Consider the following 22,841-nt stretch of genomic DNA (forward strand, 5'->3'; position numbering starts at 1 on the left):
CAAACGTTATACATTTTAGTATGGCCAAATGTAAAGTTATACATGTAGGAACAAAGAACATAGATCATACTGATAAGACTGGGGATAGTATCCTGGGAAGCAGTGACTCTGAAAAAGATTTGGGGGTTGTGGTGAATAATCAGCTGAACATGAGCTCCTAGTGTGACGTTGTGGCCATAAAATGCCTAAACAGGGGAAACTCAGGTAGGAGTAGGAAGGTTATATTACCTCTGTATTTGGCATGGGTGCAAACCATGGCTGGAATACAGTGTCCAGTTCTGGTGTCCACAATTCAAGAGGGTTGTTGATGAACTGGAGAGGGTTCAGAGAAGAACCACAAGAATGATTAAAGATAGGAAAATATGCCTCAAGGAGCTCAGTGTGTATAGCTTAACTTGGAGAAGGATAAGGGTAACTTGATCCAATCTATATGTACCTACAAGTGGAACAAAAAAATTATAATAAAGAGCTTTTCAATCTAGCAGAAAAAGGTATAACAAGATCCAACGGCTGGAAATTAAAACCAGATAAATTCAGACAGGGAATAAATTTTTAACAGGGAAGGTAATTAGCCATTGGAACAGTTTACTGTGGGCTGTGGTGGATTCTCCATTTGATGGGAATTTTAAAATCAAGATTGGATGTTTTTCTAAAATTGCTGCTCTAGTTCAAATAGGAATTAATTCAGGGAATTTCTATATGTTATGCAGGAGGTCAGATTAGACGATCACAGTGATCCCTTCTGGCCTTAAAATCTATGAATCTATGAAACCCTCCAAATAGCAGAAATGTACCATGTCCCCACGCATGCCTAACATTGTAAGTAACAACAATGTCACAAACTGAAGAAAACCTTTTGAACCATCCTGGTCAACAACCCTGACAACCTTCACCAGATGATAACGCTTTTCTGTATACTCAGTGAACAATGACACCAAATTTTACACAGGTTTTGTTCACCATATGTTCACACCTCCCTGGTATTGCTACTACCAGACTAATATGAAAAAGGAGCATATTCGAGGAGAGTGGATGTTGCCTTAATGGACATCCTGGCCTTCATAAACTCTTATGTAAAATTCCTATGGTATTTAATAAGGGTGAAACCAATGGGGTTCTGTAGAAATTAAATAAAATTCTATCCATATTATTCTGCAAACCCGAGAGAATTTAATAGGAAGCTACATCCTAAAATTCTTAAAGTAAGCTTTAGGGTGAGATTCACTAGAGACCTGCTCCTGCTCCCATTTAAGTTAATGAGAAAACTCCAGTTGACTAGAATGGAGCAGGATCAGGCCTCAGGTGCAGGAAAGAATGGGTGACAGGGTTGTTTTTAAGCCATCTTTACCCCTTCCAAATTCTGAGCCCTAGGACTGCTTTAAGTTTCAGAATGTTATTGTTCTCTGGTAAATTCTATGAGCCCTATGGCTTGGTCTACATTACCAACTTATGTCTGTATAACTGCGTCGCTCAGGGGCGTGGCTTTTCCACACCCCTGATTGACATAGTTATACCAACATAACCCCCAGTGTAGAAAGTGCTGTGTCGACAGGAGAGCTTCTCCTGTTGACATAGCTACCACCTCTCGGGGAGGTGGAATACCTATGCTGACAGGATAATCTCTCCCATCGGTGTAGGTAGCGTCTTCACTAAGCACTACAGTGGCGCACTAAGGGCTTGTCTACACTAGCAAGTTTTGTCAGTGAAACTAATGTCAACAAGGAAAAATCGACAAAAGCAAAGTCGCCAAAGCGTGTCTACATTTGCTCCCTCTGTCGACAGATTGTGTCCACATTCGGGGCACCATTGTTGACAGCGAGAGCAATGGACTGTGGGTATGAATCCCACAGTGCCTAGCGACACCATCCATTTTTAGGTGTTGTGGGAATGTGGAAATGGAGCACGGCGCATCCTGGGACATGCAAAATGTACCGTCATGTACCGCTTTGTGTCCCAGCCTCCAATGGTTTCTGGCTTCCTTTCGCGCCGTTTTTCCAACTGTCAGTCTTTTGTAGTGCGCGCCAGCATCTGCAGTGAGAGAGGATGGATCCTGCACTTCTCTTTTATGTGCTGTTAACTGTCATGAGGACATCGCGCATGGCAGCACAGTTACTCGCAGAGTTACTAGCAAAGTTACTGACAGAGGATGAATCACAGGCACCCAAATGTGATATGGACAGCAGCTTCTTATCAGTACTTTGTGCACTCGCAGAGCAGCTGCATATGGTAGACCATCACTTTTGGGCTAGGGAAACAAGCACTGATTGGTGGGATCGCATTGTCATGCAGGTGTGGGATGACGACTGGTGAGTACAGAACTTTAGGATGCATAAAGCAACCTTCATGGAGCTATGTGTTGAGCTGGCCCCTGACCTGCGGCGCAAGGACACCAGATTGAGAGCTGCCCTTTCGGTAGAGAAGTGCGTTGCAATCGCTGTGTGGAAGCTGGCGAATCCAGACTGCTACCAGTCAGTTGCAAATCAATTTGAAGTCCCCTGTTGGGGCTGTATTACTCCAAGTGTGCAGGGCAATAAATCACATCCTGCTGCGGAGGACCATGACTCTGGGAAATGTGCATGAAATAGTGGATGGCTTTGCAGAGATGGGTTTCTCTAACTGCGGTGGGGCGATTGATGGCACACACATTCCAATTTTAGCGCCAGACCACCTTGCTTCTGAATACATCAGTAGGAAGGATGCTTCTCCATGGTGTTGCAGGCGCTTGTGGATCACCAGGGGTGTTTCATGGACATCAATGCAGGCTGGTCTTGAAAGGTGCATGACGCACGCATCTTCAGGAACAGTGGCCTATACAGAAAGGTGCAGGCGGGGACTTTCTTTCCAGATCACAAGATCACAGTGGGGGATGTGGAAATGCCCAGAGTAATCCTGGGAGACCTGGCTTATCTCCTACAGCCCTGGCTCATGAAACTTTACACAGGGCACCTGGACTGCAGCAAGGAGTGTTTTAACAACAGGCTGAGAGGTGCTGCATGGTAGTCGAATGTGCCTTTGGCCGTTTGAAAGGTCGCTGGAGGTGTCTCAGTGACAGGCTAGACCTTACCGAAGATAATATTCCCGTGGTCATAGGCGTGTGCTGCACTTTGCATAATCTGTGTGAATCTGAGGTGAAATGTTTGCTCAGGTGTGGAGCACTGAGGCAGAGCGCTTGGCTGCACAGTTTGAACAGCCAGATGCTAGGGCTGTCAGAGGAGCCCAGAGGGCTGCTGTTAACATCAGAGAGGCTTTGAGGAACCACTTTGACAATGAGGGGCAGTAACACATGTCTGCTTTGGAATTGCTTCCCTGGTGCATCCATGTACAATTTTCGGGCCCAAGCTCCATATAACAAAATGCTTTAGAAGCCTGTTCCCAAGAGTGAACTGATTGCTATACGCTTTTGTAGAACACAGAATAAAAATGCTGTACCATTAAATACCTTAGCCTTTATTTATTGTTAAAAAGGGTAAAACCTCACAACTGTGTGTAGCTCCAGCTATCATTGTGCAAGCTGTGAGGGGGGTGGAGTGATGGGAAAACTCAGGAGTGCTGTGAAGTGAAAAGGAATGTCTGGGCATGGGGGGGGGGAGGTGCGGGTTGGCAAAGAATTGTACATGTGCATGTGCTGCAGTGGAGGTCGACCACGGATCTGCTCAGTCTGCAGCTGTATCAAAGACTTGAGCATCTCTGTCTGATCCTCCATAACTTTTATCATCCGCTCTGTCGCTTGCCTAGCAAATGCAGCATTCTCTTTTCTGTCCTGCCTTTCGGCTTCCCAGCACTCTTTCCATTCCCTGGTCTGTCTCTCATCACGCTGCAGCACCTCCCGGAACATGTCTTCTTTGCTGCGCCTAGGGCAGGGGTTCTCAAACAGGGGGTCAGGACCCCTCAGGGGGTCGCAAAGTTATTATATGGGGGAGTCGCGAGCTGTCAGCGTCCACCCCAAACCCTGCTTTGCATCCAGCATTTATAATGGTGTTAAATATATAAAAAAGTGTTTTTAATTTATAAGAGGGATCGCACTCAGAGGCTTTCTATTTGAAAGGGGTCACCAATACAAAAGTTTGAGAATCACTGGCCTAGGGTTCTTCCTTATCTGCCGAAGCCAGTTGGCAGGGGTGCGTTGTGTTTTCCTCAAGGTCTCTGCTGAACAGAAGAGGGATTGTTACATTCCAGCAAACGATTGAAACATTTTAGGAACAAGGGCCTTTTGCTAGTAGAAATCACTTTATCTCTGAGACTCTAGGCAGGTACACAGTTCCGCGAGCACCCCAATCATGGTGAGTGTCGGGAGTGGGGGGAAGGCGGTTGTGCGTATGGACAAAACAGTCACGGCTTGCATGGCAGCTTTGCAGGGAACTCATTCTAAAATTATCACACACTTTTTCACAGGCGGCCGACCTGCTGGCTGACATCTCGCTGCTGCAGGTAACCGGGGAAACCAGGGCACAACTACTGCATGCTTGCGGCTTTCACCCTGGTCTATATGCAGCTCAGCTGTGTGCCGCTTTGGTCCCAGCTCCATTGATTGCTAAATGGTATGGTACAGTTTCCTACAATGGGGGAACTAACAAGGCTGCAATCCCTTGGAATCTGCGGCAGAAGATTAACAAGTACCTCTTGGAAACTTTCCAGAGCCTCTCTCTGGAGGTCTCGATGTCCATCGATACCCTGCTTGGCCATGCAGATTAGTTACACCGGGCAATGTCCGGATCACAGGAAAGAGTACCTGCCTCCCACTTTTTGATTCCTTACACAAGCCACGGCAACTTACCCGGCGTCTCATCTGCTTCCTGCTCCCCATTGAGCACTTCTAGAGTGGAGAAAAGTTCCTGGCTGCCTGCCCCACCGGGCGAACCCAGTGGGAGCTCCACATCCTCTTCTAGCTCGACTTCTTCATCCAGAATTTCAGCCTCCGGGTTACCCCCTCTTTCTGCTGCCTCCAAAGTATCCACAGGCTATTGGCAATGGAGGTGGGGTCACCACCAAGGATAGCATTCAGCTCTTATAGAAGCGGCAGGTCTTAGGTGCAGCACCAGAGCGATGGTTCTCCTCACGCGCCTTATGGTATGCCTGTCTCAGCTCCTTTATCTTCGCTCTGCACTGCTGCATGTCCTGATCATAGCCCTTTTTGCACAAGCCTCGAGAAATGTGCCCATATGTGTCCCGATTCCTACGGATCACTCGCAGCTGCGACTGAGCAGACTCGTTTCCCCGTATACTGATTATATCCAACAACTCATTGGTGGTCCAAGCGGGAGCATGTTTGTTGCGATAGCCAGCTATGCTCACCTGGGAAGCTTATCTGGGAAGCCAGCAAGCAGGAAATGAGATATAAAATTTTGCAAGGAAGAGGGGCGGGTTGGCTGCAGGGCAGCGGAGTTCAAACCGCTGACCAGAGCAGCAGCATGGAAATTGTGGGACACTTTCTGGAGGCCAATAAAACTGAAAAAAAGCTGTGGTGTCTACACTGGCTGTCTGTCGACAATAAAGGGAGGGGGAAAAGACAAAAGTCTCTCGCAGGGGTGGAAGTTTTCTGTTGCCAAAACTGGGCATTTTTTTCCCTAAAAAAGTCACATTTCAGTGTGTACGCTATCGCTGTTTTGTCGCCAAAAGGCAGTTTTTGGCGACAAAACTTGCCAGTGTAGACAAGCCTGAAGTATAGACAAGTCCTATGCTATAAGGGAAATTGGTGAACAGCAGTCTTTAAATGAAAAAATCGTATTCCTTAACTTCCTAAACATTAACGTATTCCTCCTCCAGAATTAGGAGTGAGGTGTCTACTCACCTATTCACCTTACTCCTCATCAGCTAATAACTACGCAATTGAGAATGTTGTATAAAAATGCGACATTTCACTCAGGTATCAGATTTCCCCAAGTCTCTTCCTTGCCCATCCCTCTTGTTTTTGACAGCTCTGTGGATATTATGTGGTTTAATATGACAATACCCCATTAACCCAGTCTTGAAAAATTGTCATTAAATTTACTCACCTGTCCTTTACTGTTGTGATTGATGATGATGATGATAAATTAATGATACTTTATTAGTCAGAAAATAACTCACCTCAGGAAAAGGATCAAGTAGAATTTTGCCAGGCTTTTTAACCAAATAGTCTTGTACCTCACAGGGACTGGAGGCTTCCCAGTTCTTATATCTGGACACATAAGGCCAGATCTTCTGATGCTGTAAATATGCATAGTTCCATTGATTTTAATGGAGATGTGCTGATTTACACCAGCTGGGGATTTGGCTATTCAATATAACAACATTCTACATATTCTTTTCATTCTACTTAGTCTGCATTGCTGTCTGTATTCATTGCCTAAGAGATATGATTTAGTTTTTGATTTTTCAGGACTTTGGAGATATTCATCTAATTTGCACAACCCTCGTGTGTAAAACAGATAACCATATACTACAGCAGTTGGTATGGAAATCATTTCATGCCATGCATTACTATTAGGTTAATAACTGGTTACAACATTAAATAGGTTTAGCTGTGCCTCAAGTCTTTAACTCCTACATGACTGCTAAATACCTTGATAAGACAATTATATTATGTGTCATTCTTCAACATTTCCTCAGATTTACAACTGTATTATGTTTTTTATCACTGCTGTCTCTTAAATCCCCAAAACAGTATGGGCGGCAACACTGTATTGGTATTAAAAATCATCTTTTCCTCTATGCACATAAAAAACCAGCAGTCTATTCACAGACAAAATAATGACAGCTTCCTCTGTAATTTGAAATGTAATTATGTTTGTTCAGAACAGCAACCTTTTTTCCTGTAACTTAAAATGTATGCAATACAGAAGTATGATGAGATCAATAAGTTTAAATGATGTTTGTTTGTATAACTGTTGCACAGTAAATAGGAATAAATTTGAAACCAGTAACATTTTTATTTCTCATCCAAAACAAATGAAAAAAATCAATGTGAAAAAAGGAGGATTCTGGGAACTCCCACATATTTGTTCATCTTCCTCGTGGCTTTAAAACAAGATTTAGTAAGATTAAAATACTATTAGTATCCCAGTTAATAGAATTTAAAATGCACATGGCATTTTGGACAGCACTCATTTTTTAAAAAAAAATTGAATGAGGAATGTTTGATTAATAATAAACAATTTTATTACATTATTGAAATCACCTCCTCTCTGGCCTTCCCAATTCCCATCCCCCACCCCTTCAGTCCATCCAGAATGCAGCAGCTAACCTCATCTTCTTTCCCCATCCCTTAAACCAGGGGTTCTCAACCTTTTTCTTTCTGAGGCCCACCTACAACATGCTATCAAAACTGTACTGCCCACCTATGCCACCACAACTGTTTTTCTGCATATAAAGCCAGGGCCGATGTTAAGGGGCAAAAGCAGGGCAATTGCCCGGGGCCCCACAAAGCTAAGTTGCTGAGGCTTCAACTTCAGCCCCAGGTGGTAGGGCTTGGGGCCCTGCAATATTCCTTGCAGTTCTCTGTGGTGGGACTTTGGCTTTCTGCCCAGGGTCCTAATGAGTCTAATGCCGACCATGCTTGGCTGACCCCCTGAAATCTGCCCATGGCCCCCCAGGGGGCCCCGGACCCCTGGTTGAGAACCACTGCCTTAGACCACATAATTCTCTCTTTTTGAATGTTTCAATTCCCTCCCCCTCACCCATCAAATCAAGTTTGATTCCTGTCCTTGCTTTCAAAGATCTACCCCCAACACCAGCATATCTTCTCTATTCAAACCACCTCTCCCCTTTCCTCAGTTAGTTATGCCAGTCTCCCCCAATTCCTTTTTTCCCTCCTCTTATGCCTTAGTTTAGACCTTCTTCCACACCATCCCATGTGCCTGGATTGAACTCCCTCTTCTAGTATGTGAGGTTCCCTCCCTCTTATCATTCAGCTCCCCCCTGAAAAGTTGCTTCTGTGATGCCCACAAATGCTAATCCATATCAGCATTAAACTATTGCCATCCTGTGTATTTCCCAGCATGTTTTTATCTTCCTGTCTTTTGGTTTGTAAACTGCTTGGGGGCAGGGATTATCTGTGCTTTATCCAGAAAAATTGCACTGTCAGCACATAACCAACAAAAATAATATTTTGTCTGGACTGGTAATTTCGTCTTTGAAATGTGCCAAGGTTCATTTCACAGCTGAATGAAGATAATGCAGAAAGGGTCTGAGGCATGTAAGATGTGCAAAGTCCAAGATCTCTGTTCCACATCTTCTAGTAAAGTATGTACTTCAGCATAAAATGGGACTGGACATAGAATCAGTTTTAAAGCCAGTTCTAGGAGTGTTGCCCATGATTCTTTTCTCCATCTCCAGCAATCTTTTCTTGTTAATATAACCCACACACACACCTCAAATCACCCTAAATACCTACCAAAACAATATTGGAGTCTGGGGTCTGCTTAATTGGCTCTTTAAATACACAAAAGTGTCTATTTTGTCTCTGTTCTTGTAGAAATTCTTCAAGAGTTTGCACATGTCCATTCCACTGTAGGTGTGTTCACATCAATGCACAGTTGTTGGAAATTTTTCCGTCAGCGATACCTGTCAGGTTGGCATATGCACCTTCTTCTTCAAGTGATTGCTCATGTGTATTCCACAGGAGGTGTGCGTGCTCGCCATGTGCACCGGTGCCGGACGTTTTCCCCCTAGGAGTACCGGTAGTGGGGGAGCGCGCCCCACGATCCCTGGAGTGGCGCCTGCCTGGCACGGTATAAGAGCTGCGCGCTCCCCCCACTCTCAGTTCCTTCTTGCCGCCAGTGAAGGTGCTTCGGAACTGCTTAGCTCCAGCCTTGCTGTAGCTTGTCCCCAGAACTGATCGTTCAGTAGTACCTGTAGTCAGTTTAGTTTTCAGTAAAGTTTAGTTAGTTAGTGAACCCGGGCCGGGGCATGCCCCGTGCCCCGGGATTTAAGTCGTGCGGCTGCTGTAGGCGTTCTATGCTAAGGAGTGACCCGCACACAGACTGTCTGCGTTGCTTGGGAGAAACCCATATCAGAGAAAGGTGCAAGATCTGCAAGTCGTTCAAGCTCCGGACCAAAAAAGAAAGGGACATTAGACTCCGGGCCATCCTGATGAAGTCGGTGCTGGCCCCAACCCCAGCACACCGCTCCAATCCAGTACCCGGCACCGCGGCATTGGTACGCGGAGACCCTCTGATATCTTCGACTAGTTGGCACTGCTCCCCTTCCACGGGGCATATCAAGAGGACGGGAAAGACTACGTCTTCGCAACGGCACCGAGGGAAGTCTGGGACAGAGACTAGGCCCATGTCGGGTAGTCCTCGGTCCCCATCGGGCCCTAGGCCTCCGACTCACGCAGAGCGGAGTAGCCTGGCCTCTTCGGAGCGGGCCTTTCCGGATGTCCAGATGCCATCTACGCCCAAAGCCCTCCAGGTGGCTACGGACGTCATGTCCATGCCGGTGCGGGGAGCGCCGCCGATGTCGGCCCCACGCTCCAGAGGCAAGCCGCCGCTGGGATCGCCGCAGTTGCCGCTGGCCCGGTACCGGTCTCGGTTGAGGGAACGTTCCGGACACTGCTCACCGCCCAGTGACCGTTCAGGGCTCAGTCCATGTGGATCGCCCTCGACACCGGCTAGACTGTCTGGATGGGTGCCATCCGATCGGGACTCCTGGCACTGCTCGTCTTCACGGAGCGAGCACAGACAGGACCGTGGCGGACGTCGCCAATGGTCCTCGTCTTGAAGGCGGCACTGCAGTCGGCTGCGGCATGACAATCGACGCCGTTCCCGCTCAAAGTCTCCACCAAGGCACCGTAGCTCCGAGCGTTGATCGCCAGCTCCTCGCCATCCCAGTCCGCCCGTCTAGACCGCTCGCGGAGCAGCCACTACCTTCGGTGCTGTACTCCCGCCTCGAGGTCGTGGTCCCATCATCGACATGGATCCCGGCACCGCCGCCACTCCCAGTCCGAAGGCAGCAGCATGTCGTATGCCAACCCGACCTCCGCTCACAGCCGCCAGTCTACAGGCCAGGCAGGCCAGCCTGATCAGCCGGCCCCGCCGGTGCCTCAGCAAGTGTAGTGGCACTGTGCGTCATGGCCAGCCCAGTGGTACCAGTGGTCACCGTGGCCTCCGGCACAGCCCCCGGTGGGGGCTTTCTCGGTGGCCGGGGTGTCAGAAGCACCATCGGCCTCCATCCCTAGACCGCCGAGGAAAGAGTCGACGGGACCCACTTCCTAGGTGCCATGCCCAGATTCCTACCAGGGGGTGGATCCTCCGGTGCCGGCCGACACCCAAAGCATTGCACCGGCTTCCTCACCCCATCCGGAGGAGCTTATTGCGGCCCCGCCCCCCTCTGTCCCACAGGAGGACTACCGGGCCCATCAAGAATTACTAAAAAGGGTGGCAGCGAGCCTCCATCTCCAGGCAGAGGAAATGGAGGCGCCCTCAGACTCGCTGTTCAATGTTCTGTCCTCTTCGGCACTGGGCAGGGGGCCTTGCCACTCCATGAAGGGGTGGCGAAAATTTCACATGCCCTGTGGCAAACACCAGCCTCGTTGGCTCCCATCTCTAAGAAGGCGGAACGCAAGTACTTTGTACGCACTAAAGGGCACGAGTATTTGTATACCCACACGGTGCCCAACTCCTTGGTGGTCAAGTCGGTCAACCACAGGGAGTGACAGGGGCAGCCAGCCCCAATCCCAAAGAACAAAGACTCTTGGAGGCTGGATGCTTTCGGGAGAAAAATTTATTCATCATCAAGCTTCCAGTTGAGAGTAGCAAATCATCAGGCTCTCCTGGGTCGCTACGAGATTAATCTATGGGGATCCCTCCCCAAGTTCGAGGACTCCCTCCGGGAGCACAATAGAAAGGAGTTTAAGGCGCTCGTGGAGGAAGGGGCAGCTGCCGCAAGGGCGTCCCTGCAGGCTGCTTCGGATGCAGCGGACACAGCCGCACGGTCCATGGCCTCAGCGATGTCCATGAGATGGGCATCCTGGCTTCTGCTCTCTGGGCTATCCAGCGAAGCGCAGTCGCCGATGCAGGATCTCCCTTTTAACGGGAAGGCACTGTTTGCAGAGGAAACGGACACAAGGCTGCACGGCATGAAAGACTCCTGCACGACCCTCCAGACCCTGGGCCTCTATGTCCCTCCTCAAGCCACAGCAGGTTCCCGCCCAGGCTGCCCTCCCAAAATACGAAGCTGCCCATAAGAAGCAATGGGACTATAAGAAACGCCCGCAAAGACAATACCAGCCTGCCCCCCAGTCTGGGTCCTCTAAGGGCAAGCATGCGGGTAAAAGGTGGTTTTGACGGGACGCTCGGGGGTATCCCGCCAGTTTTCAGCAGGGATCCACGCCCAATAAAGCTCCCTTTCTCCAATCGGTTGTGTGCGTTCCTCCCGGAATGGTCACGGCTCACCTCGGACCGTTGGGTCCTCAACACCATCTCCCGAGGTTACACCCTCCAGTTTACCACCTACCCGCCCAACCACTCCCCACCCCCGTCCCTCTTGGGGGACCCATCGCATGAGGCTCTGCTCGAGCAGGAGGTCGTGAGGCTCCTGGAACTAGGATCAATAGAGGCGGTGCACACGGAGTTCCTGGGCAAGGGGTATTACTCCCGGTATTTCCTTATCCCGAAGGCCAAAGGGGGGCTCAGACCCATACTGGACCTGCGAGGTCTGAACCAGTACTTGGTAAAATGGTTTCCCTGGCCTCCATCATCCCCTCCCTGGATCCCAGGGATTGTACGTGGCCCTCGATCTACAGGACGCGTACTTCCACATCCACCTATTCGAGGGGCACAGGCGCTTCCTCCGTTTTGTGGTGGGACAGAATCACTACCAATTCACGGTCCTCCCATTTGGTCTGTCCACTGCCCCCAGGGTCTTTACAAAGTGCACGTCGGTAGTAGCGGCCTATTTCAGGTGCCGGGGGGTCCAGATATTCCCTTATCTGGATGACTGACTGGTCAAGGGCATCTCCCGATCGCAGGTGAGGGATCATGTGGCACTCCTCCTGTCCACATGCACCGCCCTGGCCCTGTTGGTAAACAACACCGAGTCCACATTAGTCCCGGTCCAACACATAGAGTTTATCGTGGCGCTCCTGGACGCAACGTTGGCCAGGGCCTCTCTCCCCCCAGACAGGTTCGAGATCCTGAAAGGGCTCATGGACTCAATCGTAAGGTTCCCGGTGACAACAACCAGGTCCTGCCTACAACTGCTAGGTCACATGTCGGTGTGCACGTATGTGGTCCACCACGCCAGGCTCAGGATGAGGCCCCTCCAGCTTGGGCTGGCCTCACAGTTCTCCCAAGCCAGGGACAGGTTGGACAAGGTCCTCACCGTGCTGAATTCGGTGACTGCCTCCCTACGGTGGTGGTCCACACCGAGCAACATGCTCTGAGGGGTCCTGTTCAGGGACAGGGCCCCGTCCATGGAGCTGGTGTCCGATGCATCGGACCTGGGCTGGGGAGCCCATGTGGGGAATTTTCAGACCCAAGGCCTGTGGTCTCCACAAGACCTGACCCTTCACATAAACGTCAAGGAACTCAGGGCGGTGCGGCTGGCGAGTATGGCCTTCCGCTTGCACTTGAAGGGCAAGGTAGTCAGGGTTCTCACAGACAACATAGCCTTGATGTTCTATATCAACAGGCAAGGCGGGGCCCGATCCTCCGCCCCCTGCCACGAAGCCCTCAGTCTGTGGGACTTCTGTATAACCTACGACATCCACCTAAAAGCCTTTCACCTACCGGGCGCCCAGAACGTGAGGGCGGATCGCTTGAGGAGGGACATTTCCTCTCAGCACGAGTGGTCCCTACACCCAGAAGTGGCCCTCCAGCTTTTCTGGAGGTGGGCAACTCCCCAGGTGGACCTATTCGCGGCCCGACAGAAGCGACGATTCCCCCAGTTCTGCTCCAGGGGGGGCCTGGGGAGGGGCGCTATCTCTGATGCCTTTATCCTGCCCTGGTCTGGCCAACTCCTATATGCCTTCCCCCTGTTCCTGCTGATCAGCAGGGTCCTAGAGAAAATAAAGACGGACAAGGCCAGGGTCCTCCTCATTGCCCCGGCATGGCCCAGGCAGCACTGGTACGGGACCCTCTTGGGCCTGGCGGTGGCTCCGGTGTGTCCGTTGCCGCTCCACCCAGACCTGCTCTCTCAGGACCGGGGCCGTCTCCTCCACCCCAACCTAGCAGCTCTTCACCTCTCGGTGTGGCTGCTTAGTGGCTAGGTGGCAAGGAGAGGACATGCTCAGCTCCGGTTCAGCACGTCCTCCTTGAGAGTAGGCGGCCCTCCACTTGCCGCTCCTACATGGCAAAATGGTCTCGTTTTGCTAGGTGGGCGACGGACCAAGGTGTATCCCCAATGGCCACCCCGATCCAGCTTATCCTCGATTACCTCCTCCGCCTGAGGGCCCAGGGCCTGGCACCCTCGTCAGTCAGGGTGCATCTGGCAGCCATATCGGCTTTCCATCCCCTGGTGCAAGGACACACGGTGTTCTCCTATGCTGTGACCGGCCAGTTCCTTAAGGGTTTGGACCGGCTTTACCCATATTCTAAGCCCCTGGTCCTGCAGTGGGACCTAAATCTGGTGCTGGCCCGGCTTACGGGGCCCCCATTTGAGCCGCTGGCCACGTGTTCCTGGTCTCACCTCTCATGGAAGGTGGCCTTCCTGGTTGCTATCACGTCGGCCAGGCAGGTCTCGGAGCTCAGGGCCCTGACCTCCGAGCTGCCGTATACTGTGTTTCATAAGGACAAGGTCCAGCTCTGCCCACACCCTGCGTTCCTCCGCCTACCACATGGGTCAGGACATTTTTCTACCAGGCTTTTGCCCCAAACCTCACACGACTAATGAGGAACGCCGCCTTTACACACTTGATGTGAGGCGGGCTCTGACTTTCTACCTCGAGCGAACCAAGCCGTTCAGAAAGTCCTCGCAGCTGTTTGTCGCCTCAGCTGAGCGCGCGAGAGGCCAGCCGATTTCCACTCAGCGGCTGTCCAACTGGATCACTTCGTGCATTCACTGTTGTTATGAGCTGGTGGGTGTTCCCCCGCCGCCTATTGTTAGAGCACACTTGACGCGGGCACAGGCCTCGTCAGCTGCCTTTGTGGCCCACGTCCCTATTCAGGACATTTGTAGGGCCGCCACGTGGTCTTCGGTTCACATGTTCACCTTGCACTATGCGATAGACTCCCAAACCAGGGATGATGCCAGGTTCGGCAGGGCAGTACTCCGTCCCGAGAACTTGTGAACTCCTACCCACCTCCAGCAGATGCAGCTTGGAATCACCTACTGTGGAATACACATGAGCAATCACTCGAAGAAGAAAAGACAGTTACCTTTTCCGTAACTGGTGTTCTTCGAGATGTGTTGCTCCTGTCTATTCCACATCCCGCCCTCCTTCCCCGCTGCCGGAGTTGTCTGGCAAGAAGGAACTGAGGGTGGGTCGAGCGCGCAGCTCCCCTTATACCATGCCAGGCAGGCGCCAGGCAGGCGCCAGTCCAGTGCCAACAGATTTAACTCCCCCTTGGTCAGAGGAAGCAGATTCATCGTCAGATTCTGAGGTTGGTTTTTGTGACTACCTAGTTGCATACAGCATGCATCTTTGGGTACCTGCCAAACCTGGTACCTACTGGAGCCTCACAAAGACTAAAGGCCCAGACATAATTGGGTCCCAAGCCCATATCCATGGCCATTCTGGAACCCTTGGGGTTTCCAGCTGGCCTCCAGGTCTCCCCATCCCCCTCATTCTACTGCTTTGGACAGGCATGAGGAGCAGCCACATTAGAAACAGCAAGTGTCCTCTCCTAGTACTGGGTCTGGTACCAAGCAAGAGGAAGTCCCCTCAGCAGATCTGCCCATAGAGGAATTAGAGGAAGCTCTACCTCACCACACTTTGGATTCCTCTTTCTCTTCACCAGATGAGACAGTTGTATCGGAGACCACTTCTCCCCCACCTGATGATTACAAAGCCCATCAATACTTATTAAGGAGGATGGACGTAGCTCTGGATATCCAGCCAGAGGAAGCACTGGATATCCAACTAGACTTGTGGACTGTGACAGGGTGCCACCTGATGTACTGGGGTACCCCTGAGACCACCTGTTCCACCAGGCTGGACTCTCTCACCCTGTCCTGCTAAGCCAGGCCCTCAAGCCTCCTCTAGCACACACACAGATAGGGGCACACCCATCTGCAGAAAGACACAGACACTGAAATCACTATTGCATGGGAAGGCTTTCAACTAAGGAATTGCCCAGCACTCAAGTGCACTCCCCCTCTGGAGAGTAAACCCAAAATTGTATTGTCTTGCACTGCATCGAGAACTGTACAGCGAAAGCTAATTGAAATTCGCCCTCTCCCTCACTGTGGAGAGAGATATACACAGCTTTTTGCCCGCCCTCTCTTCCCCCCCATTTATGAATTACACAAACTGGGTTAAAAACAAAAACAAATTTATCAAGTACAAGAGGTAGATTTTAAGTGATTATAAGAGATAGCCAACAGATCAAAGCAGATTAATTTAGTAAATAAACAAAAATTGCAAACTGAGCTTAACACAGTAGATAAGTAGGTTTCAATGCCAAAGGGAAAAGAGGCCAAAAAGCTAGACCACTTTGGTAGGAAGCTTTGTTCTACCTGAGGTCTCCAATTCAGAATTGCAAACTAAAAGACATAACTGGGTCATTACAATGTTAGCCTGTGGGATAATATTTTAAAGACAAGAATTCTCCACAGTGGTAGAAGAAGGCAAATTAGTGGCCAGCTTAGATGCGTCTGACTCTGCAGCTCAGCCATGGCTTTGGCCATTACTATACAGCAGTGTTCATGGCTGCAGTTGTCTGGTTTCCCCCAGAGGTTCAACAGACCTTTCAATACCTCCCATTTGAGGATCCTTCACTCTTTTCTGAGAAAGTTGATGAGAGACTGCATAGTCCCAAGGATTCAAGAGCGACCTTTAAGTCGCTGGGTATTTATACACTGATGGCAAAAATAAAGCTGTTTTGCCCACAGCAGTCCTCCCTGTATCCAGTTTTCATGCTTTGTACCCAGGACCTATCCAGAAAGAAGGGCAGAGGTTACAAGAAGTGCTGGGTACCTCTCTCCTCCTCTGCAACTGCCAGTTCATCTAGACAAGATGGGTCCTCCAAACAAGCATTTTGACACATTGGTGGAGGTCATACTACCAGTCCCAACAGTGCCATCTTTTCCCACCCCTATATTTGCCTGTCATCTATCCCATTTCCTAAATGCTTGGTCCTACATCACCATGGATCGTTGGGTCTTAAGCACAGTGGAAGTGGGATACACCTTTCAGTTTGTTTCTGTTCCCACTCCCACCGCCCTTCCCTGTCTGTCATCAGGGACCACTCTCCTGAGGTCATTCTACTGCAGGAGATGCAATCCCTCCTACTTGTGGGGAATATAGAGGAAGTTTCCCTGTTTCCTGCTACTTCCTAAGCCGGAAAGCAAAAGGGAGTCTCAAGCCTATTTTAGATCTAAGAGAGCTCATATAGTTCTTAAAACAAACTTCTGGATGGTCACTCTGGCCTCCGTTATTCCTTCATTGGACCTGGGGCACAGATATGCTGCCCTTGACTTAAAGGATGCATATTTTCACATAGCAATTCATCAGAATCATCAAAATTTCCTCAAGTTCATGGTAAATGGATCCCACTTCCATTTTCAGTGCTACCCTTTGGCCTATCAATAGCTCCTCAAATGTTAACAAAATTCATGGCTTATACTTATCGCCCCAGCATGGTCCCAACAACACTGGTTCTCGGCTGGTACTAGCACTGTCGGTCAGACTGCTACTCCAGCTGGAGGGAGATGTGATCTCTCAGGACCACATCTTCCTCCTCAATCACAGCCTGCAGGCCCTTCATCTGACAGCCAGGATGCTTCATGGATGATGCCTTTGGAAGGGGTTGTCCTCTTGATAATTTGATTTTCCGATTGACTTCAGATGCAATTTTGATTCCCATTGTCTTTGGCCTACCCTGATCCATTTACATTTGAGACATAGGCAGACAGGCAAATCAACATTCCTTTGTCTGGGACAAACTTGCTTACCAAACCCTGCCTGGTTTCATGGTTTGAGCATATTTTTAGTACATATCTACAACTTTTTAATTGTTACATCACACAGTGATTATGATGACCAGTATGATATAAGTTTTCATTTGATACCTTACATGACATTCTTTATAGATAAATACCATGACAGCAATGTGTTAGGTATAGTGAGTTTGTCAGGCTTGATTGCAGTTGCTGTTACATGACAGCAAACCCTTTTGTCAGTGGGCAATGAAGGTCTCATAGGTCACTGATCTGAGATGAAACTTCGATATTTTCACCAGTAGACTTGGGTCTTCATGCTAAAATAACATTATTGCACCCCTGAGCTAGCCTGTGAACTTTTTTCCATTTTCCCCATTCAGAAACTCACCATTTTGTGGGGGAGAAGTGGCTTGCCCCCCTACAGTATCTGCTATTTGTTTAACTCTTGAGAATTATGAGACAAAAATGAGTAATGTTTAATGTTATTTTTCATGGAACTAAGAGTGAAGATTCGTCTGGGGGGTTTGGCCAGTTTCAACCGGGGGAGGGGGGGTAATCTTTTCTCACAGCTCTAACCTATTCATCAGCTTAGTATGTCTCTGCTATGTTTTCTCTACACATTGTAATTACATTATTTTTTTTCTAGAAATATCAGTAGCAAGATCTAGCAGCATAGAAGAAAAACTATGTGGTGGTAAGTTTTTCATTTCTCTGTAGCAGAATCTTTACTTGTTTTTTTTTTAAACAGTATAATTGATTCCTATTTTTCTCCATTTGTTTCACCTCTTGCTCCCTTCTCATTTACTCTACCTTCTAAATGCCATATTCTCATTACTTACATTTTCTGAGAAAAACAGACTGTAGTTACCAGAAGCTTCCTCATTAAATACACTGGTCTACAATTTTTGAGAAGTCGTCTGCTTCAGAGATAAAATGTGCTATTTATTATGTATTTTGATGTGCTGAATTCAAATATGACAATTAAAACAACTGATTGGCTACTGTTTCTAAGATATTTAAGTTTTTACATTTTATGTCTATGTATATTGTGTAGATAGTAGAGTTTTAATCATAAATTGTAAACCTAGGTCTTTTCATGTGTTTATGGTTGCTTTACATGATAATATTTCACCTGTCCTGTTTATGTAACACTTTAAAAATCAGCAAAAGTGTTATATAAATAAAATTTATTATGAAACAAAAGGCAAAAAACTATTCTGTACATAGTTTAGTCCTATTCAGTGTCTACTCGGCGCTTCTTGGCTTGTCTCTTGTATTCATTAAATGGAGCATCTCTTGTCACTGTCCAGCAATAGTCTGCAAGCATTGATGGGCTCCATTTGCCCTGATAGCGTTTCTCCATTGTTGCAATGTCCTGGTGAAATCGCTCGCCGTGCTCGTCGCTCACTGCTCCGCAGTTCGGTGGGAAAAAATCTAGATGAGAGTGCAAAAAATGTATCTTTAGTGACATGTTGCAGCCAAGGCTTTTGTATGCCTTGAGGAGGTTTTCCACTAACAACCTGTAGTTGTCCGCCTTGTTGTTTCTGAGAAAATTTATTGCCACTAACTGGAAGGCTTTCCATGCCATCTTTTCCTTGCCACGCAGTGCATGGTCAAATGCATCATCTCAAAGAAGTTCACGAATCTGAGGACCAACAAAGACACCTTCCTTTCTCTTAGCTTCACTTAACCTTGGAAATTTTCCACGGAGGTACTTGAAAGCTGCTTGTGTTTTGTCAATGGCCTTGACAAAGTTCTTCATCAGACCCAGCTTGATGTGTAAGGGTGGTAACAAAATCTTCCTTGATTCAACAAGTGGTGGATGCTGAACACTTTTCCTCCCAGGCTTCAATGACTGTCAGAGTGGCCAGTCTTTCTTGATGTAGTGGGAATCTCTTGCACGACTATCCCATTCGCAGAGAAAACAGCAGTACTTTGTGTATCCAGTCTGCAGACCAAGCAAGAGAGCAACAACCTTCAAATCGCCACAAAGCTGCCACTGATGTTGGTCATAGTTTATGCACCTCAAAAGTTGTTTCATGTTGTCATAGGTTTCCTTCATATAGACTGTATGACCAACTGGAATTGATGGCAAAACATTGCCATTATGAAGTAAAACAGCTTTAAGACTCATCTTCGATGAATCAATGAACAGTCTCCACTCATCTGGATCGTGAACAATGTTGAGGGCTGCCATCACACCATCGATGTTGTTGCAGGTTACAAGATCACCTTCCATGAAGAAGAATGGGACAAGATCCTTTTGACGGTCACGGGACATGGAAACCCTAACAGCACCTGCCAGGAGATTCCACTGCTGTAGTCCGGAGCCCAACAGCTCTGCCTTACTCTTGGGTAGTTCCAAATCCCTGACAAGGTCATTCAGTTCACCTTGTGTTATGAGGTGTGGTTCAGAGGAGGAGGATGGGAGAAAATGTGGGTCCTGTGACATTGATGGTTCAGGACCAGAAGTTTCATCCTCTTCCTCTTCCTCGTCTGACTCAAGTGAAAATGATTCTGGTGCATCAGGAACCGGCAGTCCTTCTCCATGGGGGTACTGGGCGTATAGCTGATGGAATGTTTGGATAATGCACAGTCCACTTTTTCTTCTTTGACACACCTTTCCCAACTGGAGGCACCATGCAGAAGTAACAATTGCTGGTATGATCTGTTGGCTCTCTCCAAATCATTGGCACTGCAAAAGGCATAGATTTCCTTTTCCTGTTCAACCACTGGCGAAGATTTGTTGCACAAGTGTTGCAGCATATGTGTGGGGCCCACCTCTTGTCCTGACCTCCAATTTTGCAGCCAAAATAAAGGTGATAGGCTTTCTTAACCAGAGTGGTTATACTGCGCTTTTGTGATGCAAAAGCCACTTCACCACAAACCTAGCAGAAGTTATCTGCACTGTTCACACAAGTACGAGGCATCTCTGCTCACTTTGGCTAAACAGAAATGTGTTCCTTTGCAAAATCAAACACTGACAAATAAGAGAGCACGACACTGTATGATTTCTAGAGCTGATATAGGGCAATTTGTTCAGCAGAGTGATGTAAGCTTCGTTAAGATTGCATCATTCTTGACTTCTAGGAATAACATGATGCAATTCATATCATGTATGACGCAATACCAGCTTCAGATTGCATCATTCATTGTTGTGCCTAAAAAGCAAGTACTGTCCAAACCCAGTCATAGATTTATTCATAGATCCAGTCAAAGATGTATTTTAGTCATTTCTGGTTTAAATTGAGATCCCTTCCCTTTATAACTCACTTATCCTCCGCCATTCCCAAGTCAAGGGTCGTATATACTGACCCAATAGCATATCTTGAAAACTAGAGCCAATCGACAATTTTAAGCATCATTTTCGTTCTCAGTGACCCAGAATTAGTAAAGTTTGACAACATTTATTTCAGAAGCATTTTGGCTGTAGAGCAGTGTAATATATCTTTTTAAAATACTACATGAAAATGGAAATGGTGATGTTGGATACTTTGCAGTACAATTTACAGAACTGAATTTAGGCAGAGATTTTCAAAATACTGAAAGAAATGCAATTAATTTCAATCGGAGTTGGGCACCTAACTCCTTTTGAAAACCCAGCCATAATCAATATTACTGTACTACAGATGTGCTGATATAAGATGCTGATAGTGATCTCTAGGAATATGCAATGTATTTTCAGTTACAAGTAAAAATCTTGGCGATTGACATTTCCAAGAAATGCATAACTCCATGAGATACTTTATTCCCTTCTGGATCAAAGCACCTGTTTGTGTTTTTTCAAATGTTTCAGAACTCTTATTGTGACTGCCTTAAAGGTAATGCTGTCTTTTGCTATCTGTTCTTCAGAGTTTAACATGTTCCACATGATTGCAGTGGGCTTGAGCAGTTCTATACTTGGCTGCCTCCTTACACTGCTTGTTTACACTTACTGCCAACGCTATCAGCAGCAATCCCATGATGCAACTGTTATCCATCCAGTGTCGCCAGCTCCTCTTAATACCAGTATCACTAACCATATCAACAAACTGGACAAATATGATTCTGTAGAAGCCATCAAGGTAAGCAATGGATAGAGTTGTCTGTAATGTGTAGCTATGTATAACTGTATACAGTAATTACAGTGTGCCAAAGGAATTCTAATGATACATTTTTACAGTGAAAGGTGGACTCAAGATCATACAAATATTAAATATACAAGTATTAGATGTTTGAATAACTAAATTAGATTAATATTTGTAGTGTAATAATTATAGATTTCTTATCACACCAGCCTATATTACACTGAAGATATTATCATGTATTGGCTGGGATGTACAATTTGCGCACCACTGGCCTTTGTTCAAAGAAATCAGACTATTGCTCAAGTGTTTTCTTTGAAAGTATCGTCCTCCAGTATCTGGTTTAAAAAGTAGATTTGGACCTCAAAAATCATAGTGATACCTAATGGAGACTTTCCTTTAGTTCAAATAGCAGGCAGCAAACGCTTCTGTCCTCCTTCCCATGCTATGTGTGTGATTTAGCTGGTGAACATAATTTTTTATCAGTGACTTTCAAGAAAACATAAAATTATCACAGACAAAGTTTGCAGATGACAAAGATTAAGGGAAATGTAAATAATGAAGAGGACAGAGATACAAAGTGATCCGGATTGCTTTGTAAGTTAGGCTCAAGCAAACAAATATATGCTTTAATAAGGCCAAATGTGAAGTTATACATCTTAATACAAAGAGTGTAGCTCTTACTTACAGAATGGGGGACTGAATCCTGGGAAGCAATGACTCTAAAAAGAACATGACATTCATGCTGGGTAATCACCTGAACATGAGCTCCCAGTGCGACACTGTGGCCAAAAGGGCTAATATGATCATTGGATATATAAATAGAGAATATAGAGTTGGAGTAGGGAGGCTATATTACCTCTGATGTCCACAGTTCAGATAGGGTGTGGATAAATTTGAAAGTTTAAGAGAAGAGCCACAAAGAGATGGTTAAGGAGTGACTTGATCACAGTCTATAAGTACCTACATGAGGAAGAAAAAATTGATAATGGACTTTTCAGTTCAACAGACAAAGCTTTAATAAGATCCAATGGCTTGAAGTTGGAGCTAGACAAATTCAGATGGAAATAAGTTGCATAATTTTAACAGTGAAGGTAATTAATCTTTGGAAATTTACCCAAGGCTTGTGGTGGATTCTCCATCACTGGCAATTTTTAAATGAAGATTCGATGTTTTTCGATAAGATATGCTGTAGTTCGAACAGGAATTAATTCAGGGAAGTTCTGTGGCCTGTGTTATGCAAGAGGTCAGACTAAATGATCACAGTGGTCCCTTCTGCCTTATAATCTTTGAACCAAATCTGTGATGGGTCAGAACTTCAACTGGTGTTGATCTGCATAGCACAGTGTGAATCAAGCTGCATAAATTTATACCAGCTGAGAATCTGGCACGATATCTACACTACATTGCCATAGATTGTAAGTTCCTCTGTCATGTTTCACCTCTTATATCTAGGCTTTGCAGAATTCAATTTTTATTTGATATAGTTTCAATAGATAATGTCAATGTTTATTTTTAAGCATTTTTTAGATTTTTATCTATTTAAATTTTCACAGATGTGCAAAATTGTGAGTTTTAAGTATTTTTTGTTATTAGCAATTTAAATGTTCACAGTTTTGGGAAATTATGGGGGGAGATCTGGGAATGGGGGAGGGACAGACAATGACATTAGACTTCAAGATTCTAAAAGTTAAAGCTTTAAAACTGTTAAAACATCAATTGTCAACATCACATGTTAAAATACATAAAGTAAATATC

General features: G+C 46.9%; 1 protein-coding gene across 1 annotated transcript in view; it reads left to right on the forward strand.

Annotated features, from left to right (window-relative positions):
* The window catches only part of SEMA5A (semaphorin 5A), a 505,753-nt gene that overhangs the window by 481,846 nt on the left and 1,066 nt on the right, over positions 1–22,841 (forward strand). The window contains exons 19-20 of the mRNA XM_065399065.1: positions 17,666–17,713; positions 20,872–21,083. Of these exons, the coding sequence (XP_065255137.1) occupies positions 17,666–17,713; positions 20,872–21,083 (260 nt within the window). The remainder of the gene's footprint in view (positions 1–17,665; positions 17,714–20,871; positions 21,084–22,841) is intronic.

This window comes from Emys orbicularis, chromosome 2, assembly GCF_028017835.1.
Source record: "Emys orbicularis isolate rEmyOrb1 chromosome 2, rEmyOrb1.hap1, whole genome shotgun sequence".
NCBI lineage: Eukaryota > Metazoa > Chordata > Testudines > Emydidae > Emys > Emys orbicularis.